The sequence below is a fragment of the Aspergillus pseudoviridinutans genome (genome assembly GCF_018340605.1).
Source record: "Aspergillus pseudoviridinutans IFM 55266 DNA, scaffold_3, whole genome shotgun sequence".
In the NCBI taxonomy this organism is placed as follows: Eukaryota; Fungi; Ascomycota; class Eurotiomycetes; order Eurotiales; family Aspergillaceae; genus Aspergillus; species Aspergillus pseudoviridinutans.
This window is the reverse complement of record NW_025091283.1, coordinates 4465763-4487864: the sequence shown is the minus strand read 5'-3', so window position 1 is coordinate 4487864 and position 22102 is coordinate 4465763. Positions and strand designations below refer to the sequence as shown.

Sequence of the window (22102 nt, the reverse complement as noted above, 5' to 3'; positions counted from 1 at the left end):
ATGACGACGTCCCTGGTTAGCTCTGGCAAGGTCCAGAACCCTCTCCCCTCCCGCTCCCTCTTACTCTTACTCTCTCTGGCTCTATCTACTCCCTCCCAATCTCCCTCCCAATCTCCCTCCCAATCTCCCTCCCTCCTCTACTATTTGACTATCTGACTAACTCCTGACCTTCTTATGTCATGTCTCCAAACTTGGTCTTTTCAAATATCGACTTAACCCGGTCCCTAGCTATTATTGAATAACCAGTCCTTGATCTTGGCCCTTTTTTACTTTTCTAATCACAGTGACTCTACCCCGGGCTTTGAAAAGAGTCAATTCCCGCTTACAATGCCTGAGGAAGTGGAATACAAGCCGTAAGATACCCACGCTTCCATGTTTTCTTCTGATGATCCGTGCTTGTTTCTGTCGTCTTATATGTTTTCAGGTCTTCCTTTTTTTTTTTTTTTTTTTTTTTTTCCCCTGCCCTTTTTTCCCCTCTCTTTCCATTCCGGGCCCTGTTTGTTACTGTTTGGTCATCATTGGGCTTTGATAAGATGACGATGCGCAATTGCCAGTCCCTTTGTCAATTCCACCTGACTATGCGTCCATCTACAGACTCCGCCTGGGATCCAAAGCCCCCAACTTCCAAGCCGACACCACCATCGGTCCTATCGACTTCTATGAGTGGATAGGCAACGACTGGGTCATCCTCTTCTCCCACCCGGAAGACTACACCCCCGTCTGCACCACCGAACTGGCCGACCTGGCCAAACACCAGTCGGAGTTCGCCAAGCGCGGCGTCAAGCTGATCGGCCTGTCAGCCAATTCGATCGAGTCGCACGATGGCTGGATCAACGACATCACCGAGCTCGCCGGCTGTTCCTTGACGTTCCCTGTCATTGGGGACGAGGATCGCAAGATCGCCCGTACTTATGATATGTGAGTGTGGATTCTCTTTCTCTCTCGTCTGCGGTAGTTGGGCCCGTTCACTAACAAAGTCTGACCAAGGACAGGCTCGACCACCAAGACACCACCAACGTCGACGCTCGCGGCATCGCCTACACGATCCGCTCCGTTTTCATCATCGACCCCAACAAGGTCATCCGCCTCATCCAGGCCTATCCGGCCTCCACAGGTCGGAGCACCACTGAGCTGCTCCGTGTCGTGGATTCCCTGCTTGCGACCGACAAGTACTCCGTCAACACTCCCGCCAACTGGGAGCCCGGTGATGATGTAGTCGTCCCCGCGAGTGTCGCCGACGAGGAGGCGCGGGTCAAGTTTCCAGACATGCAAACTGTGAAGCCGTATCTGCGGTTCACACCGTTGGCTAAGGACCATATTCTTCCGCATTAAAGTATTATTCTTCCACTGTAGGTGTGATGTCTGATGCCACTTTTCTCCGATAACTTGGACAGATAAGAAGTGAATTTTACTGCGTGGGACAGATGCGCCAGGCTTCATCTGTAACAAATGTCATTCATAGGCGTAATAGTGTGGTTCCATTTCTGTCTGTGTTTCAAAGCTATAACTAGCCTCCCTGTCAACCCTCACTCACTCAATCTATCCGGAAGCGCCTCTTCGTGGGTTTCTTCAAGGCTTCATCCATAGCACGATCGAGGGCTTTAAAAAGGACTCTACCATCGATTATCTGTCTTTAGTCTGGATTTATTGCATTTGATGGAGCTGTTGCATAGTATTCCTGATGTTGCTGGTTTGGGTTGATTTGAGTTGATTGACACTATATCTGATCAGCCACGTGGATTATGGCTTGATCCCCAAGATTGCGGAGAGTGGTACCCACAGTACCTAATCAGGTGACCACCAGTATCCTCATTATGGTTCTAGTATGATAGCCACGCTCTAGTGATCTCGTATATTTTATTCAATGATGTGATAATTAGTTATATCAATACTATTGCCTATTAAATAAGCTAAAATCAGCTTAATAAGGGTCCTAGTGTGGACGACCAGACTTGAGATGAGAAATGTGTGAAGATTTATATAGCTATCACCGAGGGCAGTGGCACCCTAGTAATCTAAAATCGAGTACGACGCGAATATTTCATAATTATTTGAAGCTTTAGTAATGAGGCAGTTTTCTTTCAAAATACTCGCTGTAGCGGCCTTCCAAACAAGCCGAAATGCCCACTGGAGTCAACGCGGTTAATCGGTTCTCCCCAAACTGTAGGCGTACGGTTTTATCTCGGCGGAGGTGAAAAGGTTCCACGGGTCAGGCTTGTGAAAGCGCATGAGGACCGGGTTGTAGGCGCGATACACGTCGTCTAGGTAGTACCAGCCAGTGACTGGATCGCGCGATTGCCCATTAAGCCTATAGATGATCAGGTAGCGCCGAAACCATATGGTGTATACTGCTGGCAGTTGACATTACTGGCTGGTTGGTATCCAGCCAAGCAAGTACAGACTGGTGGCGATCCGAAACAAAGACCTCGGTTGATGTGATTGCACCTTCCTTGACAAGCAGTCCCCAATACCTTCATCATCCGCTAGGTAGCTTATTTGACGGTCTCCCCTTTGACGCCTTCTTAATTGCCTTGCCGGCCCCCAATAACCAAACCTGTCAGTCATTCTTGGTCAGTTGAGGAAATCTTGATCAACCTGTAGCATTACCCACAGAGCTGGTCTCCCATGCAATGGTCAAGCTCAGTGTGTAGACTATAAGGTTATATCCATTGCTACACAAGAGAAAGGGGAAAGAGTTTGAGAACGGCAGGGGTTGAGTAGTTATTCACACAGTAATCACATACCATTTCAGGAGATAAAGCCAATCAATAATCTTAGAGATAGATCCAATTGGGTCCAGACGTAACCAAACGACTTCACGCACGACTCAAAGACGCTTTGCTAATATATATCTAGCGGAGAATCCGTGCAGTCCGGATATCATGAATATGCTTCGATAATATCCTCATACATCTGTCTGTTCTGAAGGTACGGCATAAGATCTTTCTTATCCAAGCATAGATAGACAATTAGTGATCCCCCTTTCCAGGTACTCCTGTAATGTAATCCTATGGTCATCCATGCCGCTAACGATTTTACTGCCCATGAGACTTGAGTTGCCACCACTGCTAGGCCGAAATAGACTTAAAGTACCTAGTTCAAGCATTCCAGTCTCGCTCTGCAATTTCCACTACCCTATGAGTATCACTCAATTCCACAGTCCCCGTATTCCCTACCAGCTCGGCACGATGTTGAGGACGGCTCTGCATCGCAGTAGTTGGGGGATTATTCGCCGCAATTTGTAATCTTTCTGCGTTGCTGGGGTCGTTAAGTGGGTTCTGTTGATCCAGAACAGTCGCAGGTTCATAATCAGCTATTGCTGTTGTTTCCATAGAGCGCCTCGGATATCGCTGACCAAGGAAAAATGTTGCGAGAGCTAGAGTCACGGCTCCAGCTATCGTGCCAATGACTACACCCGTGACCTGGCTACCAGATAGCGAGGACCCTGTGGCATTCCTGACTGGAAAGGTGCCGTCTGTAGCGGAGGGTATAACAGTTACAGTAGAAACCGAAGTAGCGGCAGACGATGAGACTGATTTTGCTTCGATCTTAAAGGACAATAAATCCACGGCTGCTGGGGCGTTCCAGTCCAGTCCGTTGCATTCGTAACCCCTACCATTGGTGCAATTTGCTTCTGTGAAAAAATAGATGCACCAGGGGCCATTTTGGGCATCCCAGTTGAATTCTTTGCCCTTGGTTTGGTTGATTTGTTTGCAGGGTAGAGGCTGCGTGTCATGTTCAGTGGTCGGGTAGTCGGATGCGTTTCGCCATATCAATGCCCAGGCGTTCACCACGGGTAGGAAAGCGATGATGGTGAGGAACAGTTCCATGGTGTGGTTCTGGTTGAAGATACGCAATCTCAGTACTGACCTCCCTCAACCCCGTCATGGAAAAAGGGGGGTTGTCAACCTACCGTCAAAAGAGCGTTGTGGTCAATAGCGATGTGACAATTCTCCCAAGAATTGGTACCCCTAATTTTAAGGTTAGTCTAGATGTATTAATATTTACTTGACCAGGGCGCAGTAGCGCTGAAAGGCTTAATGTTTGCATGTTATCAATATTACTCCTGAGCTACACAAATAAGCAAATAAGCGCTAACTAGTTGCCTGAAACAGAGCCCCACCCAGCAAAGTGAATTTACTAGATTCTGCACCCTCCACTTAGCTCTCAGAATATTGTTTATTTCATCATTATCAGGATGGATGTCAATGTTCATTCAAATATGTGCACTTCAATACATACAGAGCAGTAGAAATTTATAGCCAAATATTACCATAAATTTTCTGCTTTTGACTCTAGTAATTATATCCATGTTAATTTATAGCCTTCTCCTTAAGTGGGTTTAAACCCTGTAGCAAAGCTATCAGACTCAGCACTGGTGGTACACATATCAAGGTAAGGCTACCCATATTTTTACGCAAGCAAACAAGGTGTGTTGCTACAGAATGAGTATGACATTGAGTTCCTTGCTATATACAAGATGCATGTTTCAGATCATCTGGGTGCCTACTCCACAGTGCTGTCTGCCTTTTAAGGCTTTGCATAACCCACATTTAACCCCAAGAAATGGAAAAAGAAAGCGTCATTGATCATTTCTACCACTGTTCTGTACAGGTCTGTAAAACGTTGTCACGAGACATAGCAATAGTTCTGACGTGCGGGATATAATGCTCCATAGTCAGAGCTTGAAGAAAAACGCAACTGACAGACTTTAGGCAGTCCAGAGAGGTCGAGCTGAAGAAGGACAACCATTCACGTAAAGTACAAGAATCCATCAGTAGTACTAAAGGTAGAAAGGAAGCATCACTTGCTCGGGGGCAGTGCTCCGTCAAATCGTCGAAAGCTTGATCACTCGTTCAGCCTTGGCGGCGAAGCGCAGCTTCATACCCATGGAAGCTCCCTAGTACGAGGCTGCGACGAAAGGCCATGGCCCTACAAGTTCGTATTCTTGCGGCTGTGGGCCAAAGCTGGATTGGCTTGCATTCCGGCCTTCGAAATTTCTTTTGGATCTTTGACAGGTCACAAAATATGCGTGGGGTGAGGAGAAGGATCCTGAAGTGTTTCTGGTCCCTACAGGTGATTCCGAAATCACTTTTACTTATGGATGTTAATAGAGTAGCTACATGCTTGGCCTAGCCAAGGAGGAATGGAGCATATCGACCACAGTAGGTTCCTAACACCCATCACGAGTGTCATTCACAGTCAAAAATAAATAGAGAGAATCAGGTAATGATTTATGTAAAAGAGCGACTTGGTCGAATTTGAAAGGCAACTCACAGGCTGAAAGGAGCCAGTTACTGAGCTTGAGATCTACCGATCGCTCAAGGTCGCTAAAGGATCAACCGACCCCGGTGACGATGGAAACCCAGCCCTAGAGTGGAAACACCTCTGGACATACCTTCGAACGGCCATCACCTACATCTTCACCAGATCAGTTGAACTGGGCTATCACCCCAGCCAATGGAAACGGGCACGGATTGTCGTCCTTCAGCCGCAGCACCTTGAATAGATCGGCCTGTTAGCATCATCCCCGTCATTGATAATCGATCCAATTGCCAATATAAGAATGGCCAGGAGTAAAATGGCTTTACGTCCCCAGATATCCGATAGTTTCCCCCAGATGGGTGTCGATGCGGCGCTAGCAAGTTGGTACGCGGAGCCGATCCAGACATAGCTCCGTCCAGAGTGGAAGGAAGACACAATTGTTGGGATTGAAGTGGTGGCAATGGTGAAGTCTAGTGCAGCGAGGAAGAGACAAAGCTGGATTCTAGTTTTCAGTACCAGAATTGAGATTTTCTGTCATGCATGACGAACAAGGACTGAGAACAGGGCACCACTCAGCCGGATCATATTTCGAGAACTGCCACCAGGTGGGTTGCTTATAGCTTGGCTAATGGGAATAAATGGGAAAATTTCTGGCTGTGGCTTTGTAGTAGATGTGTTTGGGCAATAACGAACACAGTTGTGGATGACTGTATTTGATAATGGTGGAATGGAGGAGAGGGGTATTTGGTCTGTGTTAGTTCCTAGGATGTTGGAAGTGGCTGCCTTGGATGATGACATTTCTGGATTCAGTTAGCCCAGAGACACAGACGTCTAAGGCACTATGAACATAGATGTTGATTCATGTCCTGGAAAAGAGAGATAAAGGAGAGGTGTGACTGATTATTTGGGTGTGCTGAACAAAACTGGAGGTGTGCTTGATAGACATCTCAGCCGGAAATACACACATCATCAGCTGGAGAATAATAAGCGCTCTCAACATTGAATCAATTGGACGACAGTGGTGGATATGCAAGACACGTTCAGATCTGAACAGAGATACAATGAATTTAAAGTAAGAGGTTGGTTTTCAACATCTGTTATGTGATCAGAATCCAGAAACATGCATGATCTAGTGTATGGAAATGTATTGATATAAACAAGGTGGCAACCGTATACCACTATGACAATGGGTATGCAAGCCTAGACTAAGGATGGCTGATAAATGACAACAGCCCGTCCTTGTCATCTTGACTAACCATGGGCCCGGATGCTAATGGACTATAGTTGATCGTGATCGCTTGCCTCTCCTTTCTCCATCTTCTGAGTCGGACAACAGCCCAAACTGCTATACAGGATGCTACAATTGCAGCCCCCAACAGCCACGCAGACACCTGGCTGACTAGCCAGCCAATGACCTGCTGGAGGAAAGTGTTCTGCAGCTCACTCTTTTCCTCCACACGGAATCCATGGGAGCCCAGGGCATACTCATCCGGCACTTCGGGCCACTTGTCCACTCCGTCCAGAATGGCCATGGCCATGCCGTTGTCGAGATGCATCTCAAAGTGACAGTGCAGCAACCACGCTCCCGGACAAGTCACCTGGTACCGCAGGACCACCCACATCGTTCCTGTAAATTCTGTCAGGAAGGTATCCCGGTAGGGTGGGTTGACCAGATTGAAGTTCTCTGGGTGATCAGCGACTGCCTCGGCGACGGAGGAGTAGTTCCAGAGTCCCTGACCAGAACCCAGTCGCCAGAACTTATTGGCGTGCTTGTGCACGACGTGCGGGAAGTCAACCGGCCAGAGCGGCGAGTGACCCACCTGGAGGACGATATCCTGCCAGGTCCCATTTTGAGTGCGGATGATCAGATCGTCATCGCGGGCCTCCGGAGAGTTGACATTGTATAGCAGAGGTTGGTACGCCGACCGGTCCGAGGGGTACTTCTTCTTGCCACTCAGAGTGAATTCCCAGGTCGAGTTGGCTTTGCCAAGGTACAGGACGTGCATTGCGTCGCCATCGCCGGTGAAGGGAACCTTTGGCGGCCAGGGCGGCAGGTCGAGTTTGTCCAGAAAGACGATCCCGTCACGTGTGGGCCAGGCGTTGTAGCCGAAATAGGGCTGCGAGATTGTCGTGACGCCGAACCGATCAGGAGGCCGGCGAGCGTCCGGGTCCCCGTTCTTGTACCGTAAAATCCCAAAAGCTGTGATCATCTGCGAGTAGCCACCGTCAGGCACGCGGATGGAGTAGTCCATTGGTTTCTTGTCGAGCCGGACCAGAGCCGAGTATCGCTCCCCGGCCCAAATTAGGAACGTATCTGCACGGCGTGGTTCGATGTAATGGCCATCAACCTCGTAGATCCACATCTCGTGCTCGTCTATCGTGGGCTGCAGGGTTTTGAACGTCGAGCCTCCAATCCAGTTGATACTGACCCATCGATCGCGGGCATCGACCTCGATGATTTCGGTAGGACCGGTGTAGGGAACGCAGCCCTCTTGTAACCCTGGAGGAATGGCAGAGACGTTGCCGTCCTTGAGCCACGGGCCTTCAGTGGAAGGAACGAATGGAAAACAGCTGTGATTGTCAATATTGCTCTTCTCGATCTGGAAGAGACGAAGCATGGACATACCCTTTGTCAGTGATGGTATCATTTGGCCAGCTTCTGAGCATAAACGGAATTTGCTTGTCAATGAGCCACTGATGGCCCGGGCAATAAACGCTCCCCTTTCCGTTGATCAAAATACTATCGACACAGCTGGAACGGTCAGCGTGTGGACTAAAGGAAAGGGATCCTGTTCGTACAATATCTGGAGATGGCTGTTTGCGTCAGCCTCTTTGTATTGGGATGAGTTGTAGTAATCCCAGTCTGAGAGCATGATAATCCGGGGATCATTGGCAGCGCGTTCCATGGCTTGGATCTCCACTGGATCTTCGCTGATCATTGCCCACGGTCCTGGAGTTCCTGGCTTCCGTCTTGAGTGCGTTAGTATTGATTATCGCAGAACAATAAGCACATGCAGATTACCTAATAAAGAGCGCCCCGTAGAGACCATCCAACAACGTGGCTCGCGAATGCGAATGGTACCTGAATCGATCAGTCTGAAGTTTGCGTTTGGGAAAGCACTTAGTACAGACCAGTATTGACCGGGAGGATATGCAGTGAAGCGATAGATATAGCTCTCGCCGGGCTCAATAGGCGCTTGGCTCAGACCGGGAACGCCATCGGACCACGGGGTATCTTGCATCCTGTCCAGTCATCATCAGAGCTCATGAAGCATTGTAGAATATGCGAGGATAAGGCTTACAGGATTCCATGCCAATGGATTGTGGTGTTCTGGTGCATATGATTGTGGACGACGATCTGGAGAACTATAAGCCTTCATATTCCCTTAGTATTTTGAAGCGATAAAGACCCTACCTCCACATCGTCGCCCTCGTCGAAAATCAAAGTAGGCGACGGAAACTGGCCATTTGTCCTGATCATATGGCGACTTTGGCCATTTGGGGCACCTTCTTCCCAGGTCAGAGTCAGTTCGCGTTTGGCATGCGCCGCAAATGCAGTGAGCACATGGCTCAATAACAGGAACAGTATTGTAAAACGACGCTCCATGCCGAATAGTAGAAATATCAAAAAGAAAGAAAGAGTTGAGGAGCAAGATCGGATGTGGTCAGCACCACAAGAAGCACAGTGGGAGATGCAGTCATTAACTGCTCGGGCTCGCGTCTGCAGGAGATGAACCAGGAACATTCACTCGTCAATATACTTAAACTTATTTGATTGTAAGATTATCTGGATACTCTCAATGTGATTGGATTGGAATGGACCTCTTACATTGTATCTTCGGGGACCGAAGCGCCCTTCGGGATGTCGTAGCCGAGGGACAATCACTCCTAACGCTGCGGCAGGTTTCAGTTTGTGCATTTAATAATAGACTCAGCTAGGTCCTGTAAACCAAAATACAGCTAGAGTGATACGATTGAGCCCTCAACCATGACGAAAACACCACACGCCCCTGCCCTCGAGGTCTTTGCTGACCAGATCAGTGCTGCGGCCAAAGTCATCACAGCCTTCTGTGCCTCCACAGGCCATCCACATCCTTCCTTTGATGATACACGACTCAATGGCCTCGATACACTACCCTTATCTGCACCTGCCGAGGTTCAAGAGGCTCGACAGGTCATTCTCGAGAGTGCCTATCGACTCCAACAGCTCATCATCGAGCCCAACCAATACCTGGCACGATTAGCAGTCTACGTGGGTGTACAGACAATGTCGAACAACAAATGGATGCTGAAAGTAGATAGCCTCAACATCTTGCCGCCATCCAATGGCTCTGCCACTTCAAAATCCCCTCTCTCGTCCCGCATGAGGGCACCATCTCGTACACCGATCTCGCGGCCGCGGCCCACGTACCACTTCACCAGCTCAAGAGCATCACCCGCATGGCTATCACGGGGAATTTCCTTCAGGAGCCGGTCTTGAACCAGGTTGCGCACAACAAGACATCCGCGCGTTTCGTATCAAACCCGTCCCTGTGCGACTGGGCGCTGTTCCTGGCTGAGGACTCGGCACCGATGGCGCCCAAGCTGGTCGAAGCGACGCAACGATGGGGCGAGACAACCAAGAAGACAGAGACTGCATTTAATCTGTCCCTCAATACGGACCGGCCCTTTTTCGACTATCTCTCCAGCTCTCCCGAGTTTACCCAGCGGTTTTCTGGGTACATGAAGAACGTGGCCAAGGGCGAGGCTACAAACGTCAAGCACTTGGTCCAGGGATACGACTGGGCAAGTCTGGGTAAAGCCACTGTGGTAGATGTACGCTAATATTTCATATCCTCCTAAAGTTTTCCATTTTTCTGACTTGTTGCCCAATAGGTCGGTGGCTCCAGCGGCCACGCCAGCATTGCTCTCGCCGAAACCTACTCGCAGCTGAGATTCATCGTCCAAGACCTTCCTATGGTCATTGAAACTTCCCAGTCCCAGGTCCCTGACGCCATGCGCTCGCGAATTACGTTCCAGAGCCACGATTTCTTCACCCCGCAGCCCGTGCGCGACGCAGATGTGTACCTGCTCCGCATGATCCTGCACGACTGGCCGCGCGAAGAGGCCCAAAAAATTCTGTCTCACCTGGCTGCTGCCCTTCGGCCTGGTGCTCGCATTCTTGTGATGGACACCGTTCTTCCCAATCCCGGTACTGTACCGATTAGCGAGGAGGCGCTGCTGCGTGTGCGGGATATGACGATGATGCAGACGTTCAACAGCCATGAGCGGGGGATGGACGAGTGGGAAGAATTGGTCCATGCGGCAGATTCGACCTTGAACGTGAGCCGCGCTATCCAGCCTGTGGGTAGTGCGATGACGATCTTGGAGGTTTGCCGGGACCAGTAGCGATAGCCTCGGGTTGAGCAGCTTCGGTCCCCGAAGGACGCACTAATGCACATGTTACTTAACCAAAGAACTCTGTCTGAATCATATCCAGAAACTCCCTTGGGCGCAGTATTGAACATAAAATCAATGCCAGAATGCTGTCCGTCAAGCAAATAATCCTAGGTATCGCCTCTATCTACCCCTTTACCGGGTATGACACTCTATCCCCTGTAACGGTACTCGACCCCGCCTCCAACATCACCTACAACGGTATCCGCACCAGCACGTATGTCGAAGAATTCCTCAACATTCAGTATGCCCACGACACGAGCGGAAACCATCGCTTTTCGCCCCCAAGACCCTATACACCCACCGCGAACAGCATCATCAACGCCACCTTCCCGGGAGCCGCATGTCCCCAGCCGCATATCCCCCTCCCCGCGGACCCATACACAGTCCTCCCCAATGTCTCAGAAGACTGTTTGACTCTCCGCATTGCACGGCCAGCAGGCACAGGCGCGACGCAAAATGCGCAAAAGCTCCCCGTGATGGTCTTTATCTACGGCGGCGGCAGTACCGTGGGAACAATCTACGACGGCTCCTACGACCCAGTCGGACTCATCAGACGAGCCGTTGATCTTGGGACGCCGATGGTGTATGTAGCTATGAATTATCGACTGAATTGTACATCATTGCCACATTATCCGTGCGATCTGCAACTACTGACTGTCGCTAGTGTTCGGCTTCGCGGATTCCCCAGCTTTACGCGCGTCCAACTCGACCAACATTGGTCTGCGGGATCAGCGCCTCGCGCTTGACTGGGTCAGGAGAAACATTGCGTGGTTTGGCGGGGATCCAGACAATGTGACGCTGTTTGGGGAGGACGCGGGTGCGGTGTTTGCGAGCCTGCATCTGCTGGCATCTTCGGACGACGAGAGTCTGCCTGTTCGTCGGGTCATTGCCCAGAGTGGTGCAGGTACCTCGCTTCCTGGTGTGGCCGGACATACCAGCGCCAGTAATTCTCTGGATGTTGCAAGGAAGATCGGCTGTCTTGATTCATCTGGGACTTCTTGGGAAGAAGTGAATGCCACCGCGGTGATAGAGTGCCTGCGAGAACAACCCTTGGAGCTGCTGGTGAACAAGACGTTCGAGGTGGCATACAAAGTGAGCCCGGGAGATGGTTTCGGGGCCTTGTGAGTCACTCGAACCTACAGAAAGAAATAGTGAGTTAGACTAACCAGCGCTACAGTATACCTACAGTTGACGGCACGATCCTGCCTTCAGCCCCCTCGGCGTTAATGTCAACTGGCCACCTCCTGAATAAGAGCATCCCACTCATCATCGGCTGGAATCGCGATGAGGCGTCACTCCACGTCCCAACAAGCATAAAGAGTCAATGGGACATTTCGAATCTCCTAGCCGGCAATTATCCGTCTCTCAACGAGTCGAGTATTGCAGACTTGCTCGCCCTTTACCCGGAGTCCGACTATCAAGTCCAACATGAGGAGAAGGGAGCACAAATGACCCCCGCCTGGCATGCCGCATCAGCCCTCGTTCGCGATGTCACGGTGACCTGTCCTTCACTTTACCAAGCCTCGTCGTTATTCCAGCATGCCCGCAACTCAATAGAGGAACCGGAGATCTATCTCTATGAACTGCAACGGACACCCTTCGGCGCGGCTCTCGCGCAACAGGGAAAAGCGTACCTGGGCGTCGTCCACTTCTCAGACGTTCCGTATGTCTTCAACAACCTACAGAGTAGATACTATATCTCCGACCCGGTTGAATTAGCGCTCGCAGCTGGGGTGAGTGGAAGCTGGGCTGAATTCGCGTCGGGACGGCGACCGGGGAGCAAGAGGACTTTGGGAGAGTGGGAGGCTGCCTTTTCCTCAACCGATAGGGTGCCAAGTCTAGAAACAGCGAGATACAGAGCGATTGGAGGGAAAGATGACGGGATGCGACAGGTCGGAAAGAAGCTGGCGCGGAGGTGTGAGACGATCAACCGATTGGCGGGGGAGTTGAAGACTTGACGTATCGGGGTACATAGACTGCTGTAGATGCAGCTGCCTGTAGAGTCGCGAACTTGCTGCTCTTTTTTGATTGATGCTATTGGCCCAAACGGATACCGAGAGTACCTTAGTCTCTTCGTTGTCCGAGCGGTCGATGTCATTGGCCATGTCGGGTCAACGCTCATTGGGTATGAATTGTTTTGTTTGAAGGATATCAGACGGGACCAAGTATTCCAAAACGAGGCCTTTCCGCCAGTATAGTCTGCCTAATCTCGATAGTAAGCATCACAATGGCGAGTACACAGCACGTAGATGTCGTGGTTGTTGGAGCTGGCTTCGGAGGGTTATGGATAACTCATAGGTACAACACTCCAATGGCACGAAGGACGCCAAAAGGCGCATACTGACGTGTATAGACTTCGAAATGCCGGGCTGAATGTCCTCTGCGTCGAAAAAGCCCCCCAGGCCGGTGGCGTCTGGTACTGGAACTGCTATCCGGGGGCTCGAGTCGACAGTCGATACCCCGTTTACCAGTATACCGATCCGGAGCTCTGCCAGGACTGGACCTGGAACGAGTTGTTGCCCGGATACGAGGAGCTCCGGCGGTACATCGCGTACGTGCTGGACAAGTGGCAGCTGCACAGACACATCCAGTACAACACAACAGTGACTGGGGCGCAATTCGATGAGTCCACTCACCAGTGGACGGTTGAGTGCGTCGGGACAGATGGCTCCCCCACAGAGATCCGCAGTCGCTGGTTCATCCTCGCTCTCGGCTTTGCCACCAAGCCGTATATCCCCGATATTCCAGGCCTGAACACCTTCGCTGGTCCGAGTTTCCACTCCGCCGCCTGGCCCCAGGATGGGATCGACCTGGATGGTAAGAGGGTGGCTGTTGTGGGCACGGGAGCCAGCGCAGTCCAGATCATCCAGACCATTGCCGAGAAAGTGGGCCATTTGACCGTCTACCAGCGCACCCCGTGCACTGCGGTCCCGGCCCGGCAGCGCCCCCTCAGCGCCGAGGAACAGCAGCAGCTGAAACACAGCGGCGAGTTGGCCACCCTGCTGCGACAGGCCAAGTACGAAAAGTTCGGTGGACAGGACGTTGGGTTCGTCCCGCGTCGGTGGCACGAGGATAACGAACAGCAGCGGCGGGAGGTGTTCGAGGCGGCCTGGGAAAAGGGCGGTTTCCACCCTTTGCTGTCGACATACTTTGACGTCTTTGTGGATGAGGAGGTCAATAGGGCAGCGTGGCGGTTCTGGGCCGAAAAGACCCGCGAACGGATCAAGGATCCGAGATACAAAGATTTGCTGGCCCCCCTGGAGGCGGTTCATTTGTTCGGGGGAAAGCGCACGCCGTTCGAGATCAACTATTATGAGGCATTCAACCGAGAGAACGTCGAATTGATCGACAGCAAGGCGTCCCCGATTATTGAGTTCACCGAGGACGGCATTGTCACGCGGGAGGAGGGCCTCAAACGGTTCGATGTGATTGTGCTCGCAACAGGATTCGACACCAACACAGGAGCATTGACCGCAATCTCCATCCGGGACACGGAAGGGAGAACGCTCAAGGACCGCTGGCAGGATCCAGAAACAGGAGTGAGGACCAACCTGGGTCTGTCCACCAGCAAGTTCCCAAACATGTTCTTTTTCTACGGACCTCAGGCGCCGACAGCGTTTTCCAACGGGCCAGCTTGCATTGAGCTGCAGGGGGAGTTTGTCGAGCGACTCATCCTGGACATGACAGCCAGAGGAATAACAAGAGTTGAAAACACGGTGGATGCAGAGACGGAGTGGAAGGGCTTGACGCAGCGGCTGTGGGACCGTTTTGTTTTCTCGTCGACGTCTTCGTCGTACTATACCGGGGCGAATATTCCGGGCAAGAAGCGCGAGCCGTTGAACTGGTTCGGAGGGTTCCCCAGCTACCACCAAGCGCTCACCGGCTGTAGTGAGAATGATTACCAGKGTTACAAAATGGCGTCTCTCATGGAGAAGATGGAGTCTGCCCCTGCTGCGCTGGAGGTTAAGACTCCCATTGTTGTCGAAACGCTTGTCTTGGCGACGTTGCAAGTCGAAGCTAAATAATTTCTACTGACAGTTCCATAGGAGTATAGGTTGAATGAATTCAAATACACGATCCAACCATCTAATAAGAACTTGGCTTATTGGACACATAACCCCCATCCACCAGCAGGACCAATCCATTGCAGTACGCCCCAGCCTTGGACGCCAGATACACAATCGTCCCTCCAATCTCCTGGGAGTCCCCAAACCGCTCCTCCGGCGCCATAGCCATGGGCAATCGGCCGTGAGTTGCCTTGCAGAAGCCGGCCATCATATCCGTGTCGAAGTCTACGCCAGTCAGCAAACCGCCCACTCATTATCAGATCCGACAAAAAGGAGCAGAACATACACCCCGGCGCAACTATGTTCACGCGTATTCTCCACGGCGCTAGATATGTCGCCAGATTCTTCATCATATGGGTTGTCCCCGCTTTGCTGGCCCCATAGATAAAGGCCGAGTTGTCCCGCCCGAACCCGCCGACGCTGCTGACTGTGACCACCTGGCTGCGGATATACTGGCGGCTGGTTCCGCCACTGGCAATGCCGTTGCCGTTGGTCTGCGCACCAGGGGAGCCTGTCCCACCAGCACGTACCTTATTTCCTTTGTCCAGTAACTCGAGAAAGGCAAACGTCACCATCAGCGCGGCGGTGGTGTTGGTCTCGAACACGGCCGCATAGTCCTCAAAGGACTTTTGAAACCAGTAGTCTCTCACCTTGGCGATGTCCCATTTGGGCGTGGGTCGGGTATTGTGCGGGCCCAAGTTCGGCGTTGAGATGCCTGCGTTGTTGATGAGGAGATTGATGTAGCCGTCTTGGGCGCTGATGTGGTCGACGGCGGACTGGAGCTCGGCGTGTGAGGTGATGCTGCACTGGAGCGGATGAATGTTGTTGAATTTCTATCAGGCAAGGTCAAAACGTCAGTATACTGTAACCAGTGTAGTAAGGATGTGAGGAGATTACGGCTTGTTTGGCAGCTGTTTGTAGGACTTCCAACCGTCGTCCGATTATGTAGACCTTGGCTCCGTTGGCTTCGAGAGCCTTGGCCATCATGAGTCCTAGACCTGTGCCGCCGCCAGTGACGACGGCAATGCAGCCGGTCAGGTCGAAGAGATTCGTCGAGTGGAGCGGGTTCAATGCCATGGTGGACTGGTGGACTTGCTGAGTAGAGAATGTCCTTGGTGTCTCTGCTGTCGATGGCTTCTGTCAATGAGATCTAGATATGACTCTTCCATGCTCGTGTCGAGCACAAGTGTGGCAGCAGCTATTGCAGACGCAGATCTCATGTCGAAAAGATCGGTCTTCGGGGTCCGACTGGCACTTGACGGATGACAACGCAACACGGTGAGACTCAGCCTTTGCTATCGGCAAACGAAGCATTTCTCCTATTGGTCAATTGTCAAATATTACTGTAATGGCCTTGTAGTCCTAACTCTGTATTCAGGAGCTCATCATATGCTTGTCGTGCTGGAATTGCTAAATGAACTAAACGAACTATTCTGCAAGAAGTAGTATTGTACATGGCAGGAGCATATCAATAGTGGAGATAGTTCTATCTAATGGCTGCGTGGTTTTGCTAAGAATTACTATGGACGAGAAGGGCTAAAGATTACAAAGACAATACAATCGGACTCTTCGAAAGAATGCACCTTTACTTAAGCTCCGTCAACTCAAGTGCATCCTCCGTGCTGTAGCGCTGTGCACAAAATGCGTTGTCCAGCTAGACGACAATGTAGACAGGTATGCCACGGCTAAACCTGAGTGCTAGCATCACCATTCGGCTTCATGGTTGTTGCGCCATTGGCAGCTGACGGTCCCTTCTCAGGACCCATTCCCGGTTGCCCTGGTCCAGGGGCGCCAGGGCCACCAGGTCCACTAGGTCCACCAGGGCCTCCTTTCTGAGCCTTTACGCTCTTCCACTCCATAAGAGCAGACGCCATAACACACGCGCAGGAGGCCGCCAAAGCGACGCGAAACACGTCTATTACCGCGTCGTTGTATCCGTTCAAAAATCGTGGCAGGTCCTGAGGGCTCACGCGATCTTGAATACTCGTCACTCCGCTGTCGGTCAGGTTGGCGATATCACCCAGGTTGGCAGATAGTTTGTTGCTGTATATGGCCTGGTCCACAGACAAGAACACCGAACCACCCAAGGACTGCGCGAAGAAAATCAAGGAGATACCGATCGGAGCATCTTGGCGAGGGAGAACCGCTTGAGCGGCCAACGAGGCTTGTTGCATGCCTGGATTATATGTTAGAACCGCTCACACTAACGCATAAGAATAGAAGACATACTCATGCCGCATCCAACCGCCCAGAGGATCTGGTAGCCGATCCATTTGCCTTCGCTAATGTGCGGGGTGAATGTTGTGAGCAGACCAGCCCCAATAGACATGAGCACTGATCCGCCAATCATGAATGGCGTGTAGTAGCCGAGTCGATTGATCAGGAAACCAGCTATGAGACTGGCGACCGCAGATGAGATGACGGTGGGTAACATCATGACACCTGAGTGGACAGGAGACGCGGACTTGATAGCCTGAAACCAAATTGGCAGGTAGTAGGTGAAGGTCATCATGGCAGCAGTGACCATGAGAGTGAAGGCAACTCCAGCTGCGATGCTGCGCTGTTTGATGACCCGGGGAGGAATGGTGGCTTTCTCCTGAAGCCAGATCTGAATCCCAACAAAGGCCATCAGCAACACTCCTGCCAGAACTAACAGAGCGATAATGCGTCCATTATTCCAGGCATAGGTTGCACCTCCCCATTGCAAAGCCAGTAGCAGGCACACCACTCCTGGGATCAGGCATAGGTTTCCCAGTGGATCCATCTGCAGAAACTGCTCGCGTATCGGGGTGCCTGCTTTGCGCGCAGGAGGCATCTGGAGCACCAGCACGAGTACCACCATAGTCACTGCACCAATGGGCAGGTTGATGTAGAAGCACCAGCGCCAGGTAACGTGTTCGGTGAAGCCACCGCCAATCAGTGGACCTGTGACGGATGCGATGGCGAAGATGACGCTGACAATGCCGGAGTAGATGGGTCGCATGTGCAATGGGACGGTGAAGAAGGTGATGATCACACTGCCACCAAAGATCCCCGACGATCCCAGGCCAGCGATTGCGCGCCCAACGATGAGTACTGTCGAATTGGGCGCGGCACCGCAGATCGCAGACCCGATTTCGAAGATGACCACGGCGGTCAAAAACACCCATTTGGGATTGTAGAACGAGTAGATCTTGCCAAACAGCAGCTGAAACGCGCAAAAGGTCAAGAGATATGCGCTACCGTACCAACCGACATCGTCGATAGAGTTGAACTCATTCGTGATATGGGGAATGGCGTTCACGATGATGGTCCGATCCTATCGCGCGACAGTCAGCAATCAAGGAAGTTCGACTGAGGAGATGCTGACCTACCAGTGCGGTGAGAAAGCCAGCAAGATAAAGGGAGATGATGATCGAGTAGAGCTTGGGACCTTGGGGATACTCAACCGCAGGGCCCATCCCAGGTCCAAAGGGTTTTCCACCACCGGGGCCACTGGGGCCAACTGGACCACCTAGAGGACCTGGAGGAGCTGGATTGGCTTCAGATTTGGATTCGACAACACCTTGCGATTTTTCTGACGGATGCGCTGATGATGGTGGCTGCTTCTCCTGTCGCGTGTCCAGGGGCTGCTCTTCCACGGCTGCTGCCGTTGAGTCGGGAGTTTCTTGGGCCATTATTGATAAAACATAAATCACAAAATAAAAGGAAAACGGGTGGTCAAGAATATTAAGTGATTACAAGAAGAAAGAATAATGGGAAGCAAAGAAGAACTGACAAAGCGACAGAAAAACACAGCCAGGGCCTTGATCCCTTCCATAGGGGTTCGTTCTTGGCTGTCGAGGATTGATTCACAAAGGACAGGAAAATACATAGTCCGGAAATGCGCTGTTTGTCTGGGGTAGAGGGAGGTCGGCCTTAGGACCGAGTCGGGCATCATCCCAGGATGGCCGGACAGGGATCTCTACCTGATTTAAAATTCATATGTGAATCCCCGTGGCTTTCCTGGGCTCTGATTTGTTGTTAGTGGCTCAACCACGCCAGCTCCCTTTGTGCGGACGGGGGTAGATCGTTGGTGGTTCAGCCAAGGGAGAGAGAGGGGCACGACAAGACCCGACAAGCATTACGGGCAACCCCCTTGGGAAATGATTTCCCATCCAATCTTAGTCGATATTCGGAGTCCGAAGCAGCCAGATTAGCGGCGCTAGGCAGCATTTACTCCTTTGGTGCTAAAGTTTAGCAGTTTAGCAAGTGACGAATCGCTTAGCTCCCAGGCGGTCTACCCTCTGCAAGGCGCGAAGCTTCGCCATCAGCGGCTAGACTATGTCCAATGTGGAGAATGGGGCCGAATCTGAGGGACTAGGCTCAAAACCCCGAGGTGACAGTCTCGGACTCTAACTAACTTCCGGTCTTGTGTTGTTGTGACTATGCTAATTTAGTATGAACTCCACGAGGGAATCGTTTAGTTGCAGGGGCGGTTTAGGAATGTCTGAGGAATGTGGCATTAGATACATCTTCAATTACGTTATTAACCAATTGGTGGGATAATGGGCGACTGAAAGTCAGCCGCAGAGTTACTTTAAATAACACGGATCGGCATACCCATAACCCTATTTAGATTTCCTAAACCCATTAATCAACAGAATGCTTGGTGCATGAACACATCATCCTACATGAGGGAATATTTGTCACTCTGAAGTAGTAGCCACATCGTGTGATAGTGCGCTGCATCATATGCCAGAGGACAGTCACTGAAGCACAGCAGTGATTCATGTGAGCACTGGCCCATTACTTGTCTGAATGTACCTCATGCGCCACAAGTTGCAGCTTGTTACAGGCCTAGATGTAACACTGTAGGTTTTAGATAAGCACTAGGCCCTCAAACTTTGCTATAAGTGGTCCGCCATGCAAGGGGGCAGGATCCAACCAATAACACCTGAATCACGACATCAACAGACGTGTTATGGGCTGCACTCCCTCTCTAGTGATTATTCGTGATTCCTAGCAGCCACGTTCCAGACCACATGCGTAATAGCCTTGCAGAGAATATGATGGCTGACTCTCCATAGGCTATTGATCCTCGAAATGCGTCGATATGCCACCCCTTGGTTAGGTTATCAGATGGCCCAAATCACTAGGCAACCTGGGTGCATCAGGCTAAATCCTTCAGCGCCGCGCTAAATGAAGCCACCCCTGTAGATAAGCCTCGTACAAAAGCGAAATGGGGCCATAATTGTACTGATCAGTTTATAATTGACGGCGCGCCTGCACAGCTAAAGGAGACCACTCTGATCACAGCGGGGAATGTCAGTAAGCAGAGACCCCACGAAAAGAAGTATAGTAACCGGCAGATGAACAGCGTCTGCACCCCCAATGGCAGAGTCTACCGGTTCTACACCCCAGAAAGACCAGCCGCAGGTCAAGTTACGGTCGGCCTGCGACCGCTGCTCATCCAACAAAGTGAAGTGTAGTCAGGAAAGGCCAGAGTGTCAGCGATGTCGTTCGCTCAATCTACCCTGCCACTACAGTCGGTCATTGCGGATGGGGAAGCCGCCTCGATCTCGGCAGCGATCCAGTAGATCTTGCTGCCATCATGACCATGGCGAGAATTCGGCAAGTCTCGAACAGTTTAAGCCGGCTGCTGCGGCTGCTGCTGCCACAACAGACGCAGCGGCCATTCCAAAGTCCATGCTCGGCGATCCATTGTCCTCGCGAGACAACGAGGTGATGGGCACATTGGTGCATAGCTGGCCGGACGAGTTCGACTATGGGTCGATTCTGAATGATGTCGATCCGTCCCTCCAGCCACTCTCCCCAGACCTTTCCGACATACTGGGGAACTCGACGGCCATATCTCCAGGTCTCAGTCAGCCGCGGTTATCTGACTGCCCCGGCGCCCTGTCGGATATGGCAAAGCAGCAAGCCCAGTCGATGTCCAAGATGCTGCAATCCACACTACACAATGCCATGTACGAAAGGCTAACGCCAGTCAGCCTCGCTGGGTTCACCTTCCCAGCCACAGGAATGAACTCAGACAATCAACAAGCTTTTGAAACAGTGGTTTCCACGGGTCAGAGTCCGACATCCTCGTCCGATCATCAGTGTGTCCGCCGGGCCATGGAGACGCTGGACTGTCTGTATCGAGTCTGCTCCTCAGCCAACTCATCGGATTCGGGCCTCAGCAAGCCAAGCGTCGATGACATCCTACAGGTCAACGGCGAGGCGATGGAAGCCGCCGCGACCCTCCTGGCATGTCCGTGCACCAAGGACTTTTGCCTCCTCATCATTCTCGCAATAATCCCTTGCAAGGTGCTTGCCGGGTACCAGGCCGTTGTCAACATGCGCGACCCACACATTCAGGTCCCAGCAGGCGAGGCAACTATCTGTCGTCCGATTGCTGTTGGAGCCTATACGCTTGATGAAGAGGCGAGCCGCATSGTGATTATCCAGGTAGTTCTCACCAAGTTGCGGGAGTTGAGCAGGTTCGTCCAGACTTACATCGACATGTTCTGCTTCGATCCTAGCAAGAACCGCCAGGGTCACTGTGGACTGGTGTACCGGACCCTGGGGTTATTTATTCAAAGCCGGCTAGGTACCACCACGGACGGGCTGCGGGAGAGACTGTCAGCCTTGGTGGGAGACGGGAAATTTGAATTCAAATGAGAATCATGCAGGTCTTGGTGGTTTTATCCCTGATTCTTAAAGAGGTGTTTTATGCGGGTGATTGATTCTGGCGTTGGAATGAACTCGATTTTTATATTTTCCACCGTCCGAATTGGAATGTGATGATACCTAGGGAGGACATTGTGCGAGAATTATAATGAACATGATCTATCCCTCTTATGATCTATGATTAGCCCAACATATGCATCCAGTCTCCCTTGCCGAATGGAGTAGTTACTACAAAGTTTTTGACCCTCGGTGAATAGCTCATACCATCAAGCGCAATACAATAAGTATCTGCATCCTGCACAAGATTAGGTCTGTGCTAGGTCACTAGAGGTTACATACAACTATCCACTCCATTAATCTCGCTTCAGGGTGAGTCCAGAACAAAGACAGACGGTTAGGACTAGGGCATCCTTTGCCATCTCTGAACCACATGCTCTGTCTAAACAGGGAGAACTCATGCTTTGCCCAATTGGCATATCCTACAAGTCTGGCCTACCTGTCAAATGTCGTCATATGGAGGATTACGGCGAATCGGCTCAAGAGATTATCGGGGACCGTGAATCTGCTCTAATGAGTGTGCGTGGTGAATTAGGACGTTGTCTTCGGTCCCCGATCCTCGACAACAGCCATTGGCAATTCGTTCCCCGACTCGGCCCTGACGAGGAACATCAGTCGATTCG

At 51.4% G+C, this 22102-nt stretch overlaps 9 protein-coding genes across 9 annotated transcripts; 5 read left to right on the top strand and 4 right to left on the bottom strand.

Moving 5' to 3' along the window:
* Positions 1-327: 327 nt before the first annotated feature.
* Asppvi_005347 (putative AhpC/TSA family thioredoxin peroxidase) lies at positions 328-1332 on the top strand (the record flags this gene model as incomplete). Its single annotated transcript, XM_043301270.1, has 3 exons — positions 328-353; positions 595-918; positions 993-1332. The coding sequence occupies 3 exons, from the start codon at positions 328-330 to the stop codon at positions 1330-1332; spliced, it is 690 nt and encodes a 229-aa protein (XP_043157205.1).
* A 1766-nt stretch (positions 1333-3098) lies between these two features.
* On the bottom strand, positions 3099-3830 carry Asppvi_005346 (uncharacterized protein; the record flags this gene model as incomplete). The annotated part of the gene is made up of 1 exon (XM_043301269.1): positions 3099-3830. The coding sequence occupies one exon, from the start codon at positions 3828-3830 to the stop codon at positions 3099-3101; it is 732 nt and encodes a 243-aa protein (XP_043157204.1).
* Positions 3831-6470: 2640 nt separating this feature from the next.
* On the bottom strand, positions 6471-8872 carry Asppvi_005345 (uncharacterized protein; the record flags this gene model as incomplete). The annotated part of the gene is made up of 7 exons (XM_043301268.1): positions 6471-7836; positions 7892-8017; positions 8065-8235; positions 8288-8347; positions 8398-8508; positions 8568-8623; positions 8681-8872. 7 exons carry the CDS (start codon positions 8870-8872, stop codon positions 6471-6473), a joined length of 2082 nt encoding a protein of 693 aa, XP_043157203.1.
* Positions 8873-9253: 381 nt separating this feature from the next.
* Positions 9254-10653, top strand: Asppvi_005344 (uncharacterized protein; the record flags this gene model as incomplete). The annotated part of the gene is made up of 3 exons (XM_043301267.1): positions 9254-9517; positions 9568-10080; positions 10141-10653. The coding sequence occupies 3 exons, from the start codon at positions 9254-9256 to the stop codon at positions 10651-10653; spliced, it is 1290 nt and encodes a 429-aa protein (XP_043157202.1).
* A 134-nt stretch (positions 10654-10787) lies between these two features.
* Positions 10788-12662, top strand: Asppvi_005343 (uncharacterized protein; the record flags this gene model as incomplete). The annotated part of the gene is made up of 3 exons (XM_043301266.1): positions 10788-11316; positions 11369-11825; positions 11882-12662. 3 exons carry the CDS (start codon positions 10788-10790, stop codon positions 12660-12662), a joined length of 1767 nt encoding a protein of 588 aa, XP_043157201.1.
* Positions 12663-12931: 269 nt separating this feature from the next.
* On the top strand, positions 12932-14729 carry Asppvi_005342 (flavin-containing monooxygenase; the record flags this gene model as incomplete). The annotated part of the gene is made up of 2 exons (XM_043301265.1): positions 12932-13002; positions 13058-14729. The coding sequence occupies 2 exons, from the start codon at positions 12932-12934 to the stop codon at positions 14727-14729; spliced, it is 1743 nt and encodes a 580-aa protein (XP_043157200.1).
* Positions 14730-14790: 61 nt separating this feature from the next.
* Positions 14791-15848, bottom strand: Asppvi_005341 (SDR family NAD(P)-dependent oxidoreductase; the record flags this gene model as incomplete). The annotated part of the gene is made up of 3 exons (XM_043301264.1): positions 14791-14996; positions 15058-15604; positions 15669-15848. 3 exons carry the CDS (start codon positions 15846-15848, stop codon positions 14791-14793), a joined length of 933 nt encoding a protein of 310 aa, XP_043157199.1.
* A 608-nt stretch (positions 15849-16456) lies between these two features.
* Positions 16457-18427, bottom strand: Asppvi_005340 (MDR family MFS transporter; the record flags this gene model as incomplete). The annotated part of the gene is made up of 3 exons (XM_043301263.1): positions 16457-16947; positions 17001-18069; positions 18125-18427. The coding sequence occupies 3 exons, from the start codon at positions 18425-18427 to the stop codon at positions 16457-16459; spliced, it is 1863 nt and encodes a 620-aa protein (XP_043157198.1).
* A 1696-nt stretch (positions 18428-20123) lies between these two features.
* Positions 20124-21413, top strand: Asppvi_005339 (Zn(II)2Cys6 transcription factor; the record flags this gene model as incomplete). The annotated part of the gene is made up of 1 exon (XM_043301262.1): positions 20124-21413. One exon carries the CDS (start codon positions 20124-20126, stop codon positions 21411-21413), a length of 1290 nt encoding a protein of 429 aa, XP_043157197.1.
* Positions 21414-22102: the final 689 nt, after the last annotated feature.